The 1,586-nt window shown below is 64.7% G+C and overlaps 1 protein-coding gene across 3 annotated transcripts in view; it reads right to left on the bottom strand.

Annotated features, from left to right (window-relative positions):
• PPP1R13B (protein phosphatase 1 regulatory subunit 13B) overlaps nt 1-1,586 on the bottom strand; it is a 52,894-nt gene that overhangs the window by 1,992 nt on the left and 49,316 nt on the right. For all 3 annotated transcript variants that reach the window (XM_024758749.1, XM_024758741.1, XM_024758736.1), the window contains 3 exons: nt 1,227-1,364; nt 1,023-1,156; nt 241-407 (listed from right to left, as the gene is read on the bottom strand). In XM_024758749.1, coding sequence (XP_024614517.1) covers nt 241-407; nt 1,023-1,156; nt 1,227-1,364 — 439 coding nt within the window. The remainder of the gene's footprint in view (nt 1-240; nt 408-1,022; nt 1,157-1,226; nt 1,365-1,586) is intronic.

Genomic DNA, 1,586 nt, shown 5'->3' on the forward strand with positions numbered 1-1,586 from the left:
GGGCATTGCCTGTTTCATTTGTCACTTTGTCCCTAGGGTCTAAGGTAGGCTGGGCCCACAGGTTCTCCCATCGGGTGTAGCGTGGATGGCCTGTTGACTGTTTAGCCCTTGGAAAACCCAGCGCAGCCTAATGGAGAAGGGAGCTTCCCTCCCCCACAGGACAGGATGGGAGACCCACCCTGGGACACCTCAGCCCTCACAGGCCTCTCCCCCGGGGACCCCCGGCCGCCCGCCCCGCACCGTGTAAGAACTGGGAGCACTGGGGGTAGCCTTCCTCCGCCTCTTCGCACTTGTCCGCAGCAGTCTCAACGTCGCTGATGGTGGAGGCGAAGATGGCGGCGCCGCTCTCCACCAGCTGTTTGCAGAGGTGGACGCTGTTGCAGGAAGCGGCGCAGTGCAGCGGCGTCCTGCAGGGACAGAGGAGGTGCTTACGCCCGGCCGGGTCCCAGGCGGCCCCCAGGGCTGTGTGCTCAGCGCCCCGCGAGCTGCTGTGCTGCTGCCTGTGTAGTGGCCTCACTTCTACTAACAGTTTGGGGCCACACACACGTTTCTGAAAAGGGCGGGCGGGGAGCGGACTGAACACCGGCCCGGAAGCTGGGTGCTCACAGTGCGACAGCACGAATGTCCCTCACACCAATGATGTGTCCCTTACAATGGCTGCGACAGTGACGGCTGTGTTTCACCACAATATACAAAAAACAGCTGTTCAAACGCAGCACTGCAGACTGCTGCCTGAAGCTCACGATGAGATCCACGGGGCACAGGGCCTGCGGCGCAGCGGCCGGCCCGCGAGGCTCCCCTCCACACAGGCTTTCTGGCCGCTTGAAAACGTATGGATCAGCAGAGGCTCAGCCTACAGTCAGCGGTCAGCCACGTGAAGAGCGTGATCACGGCCGAGCCTTTAACAAAACCCCCGCGAGAACGAAGACCAGGAGGACACGCAGGCCTGGGAGCAAGTTGCCACCCTCGTCCTCTTCCCTTCTCCCCTTCTCCCCACCACCCCAGCGCCCCGGGGCCCTCACCAGCCGTCGCTGTCGGCGGCATTCACGTTGACCCCGAAATCCAGCAGGAACTTCACAATCTGGTGGTGCCCGGCACAGACGGCGTTGTGCAGCGGGGTGATGCCCTCGTCGTTGGGCTTGCTGGGGTCCTCCACCTAGGACAAAGGGCGCGTGAGCCCCAGCCCTGCCCAGGGCCACCAGGGCTGCGGCCGCCCGCCCACTCACCTCGTAGATGATCCTCTGCACCAGGTCGAACTCCCCCTCCAGGGAGGCGTCGAGGAGAAGTGCCAGGGGGTTGAAGCGGACCCTCAGCCCATGCCCCGTCCTCTCCGAGTTGGGCTTCTTCAGGTTGGTCCGTTTGCTCTATCGGGAGGAAGCTTTGGATTTCAGGGTGACCCCACGGAAGCAGGCCCGGGGGGAAGCGGGGAAGAGGGGAGGGCCGAAAGCCCAAGGCAGAGCTTCACCCGCAGCCCCGAGTGGTGCCGGGCACCCCGGGCCAGCCCGCTCTCAGGCCAGCCCAGCCTGGCTCCGGAGGGTGTCTCTGCCTCAGGGGCCGGGCTGCACCATGGGCTCCAGAGAGGGGCA

This window comes from Neophocaena asiaeorientalis, unplaced genomic scaffold (assembly GCF_003031525.2).
Source record: "Neophocaena asiaeorientalis asiaeorientalis breed wild unplaced genomic scaffold, Neophocaena_asiaeorientalis_V1.1 scaffold476, whole genome shotgun sequence".
Taxonomy (NCBI): domain Eukaryota; kingdom Metazoa; phylum Chordata; class Mammalia; order Artiodactyla; family Phocoenidae; genus Neophocaena; species Neophocaena asiaeorientalis.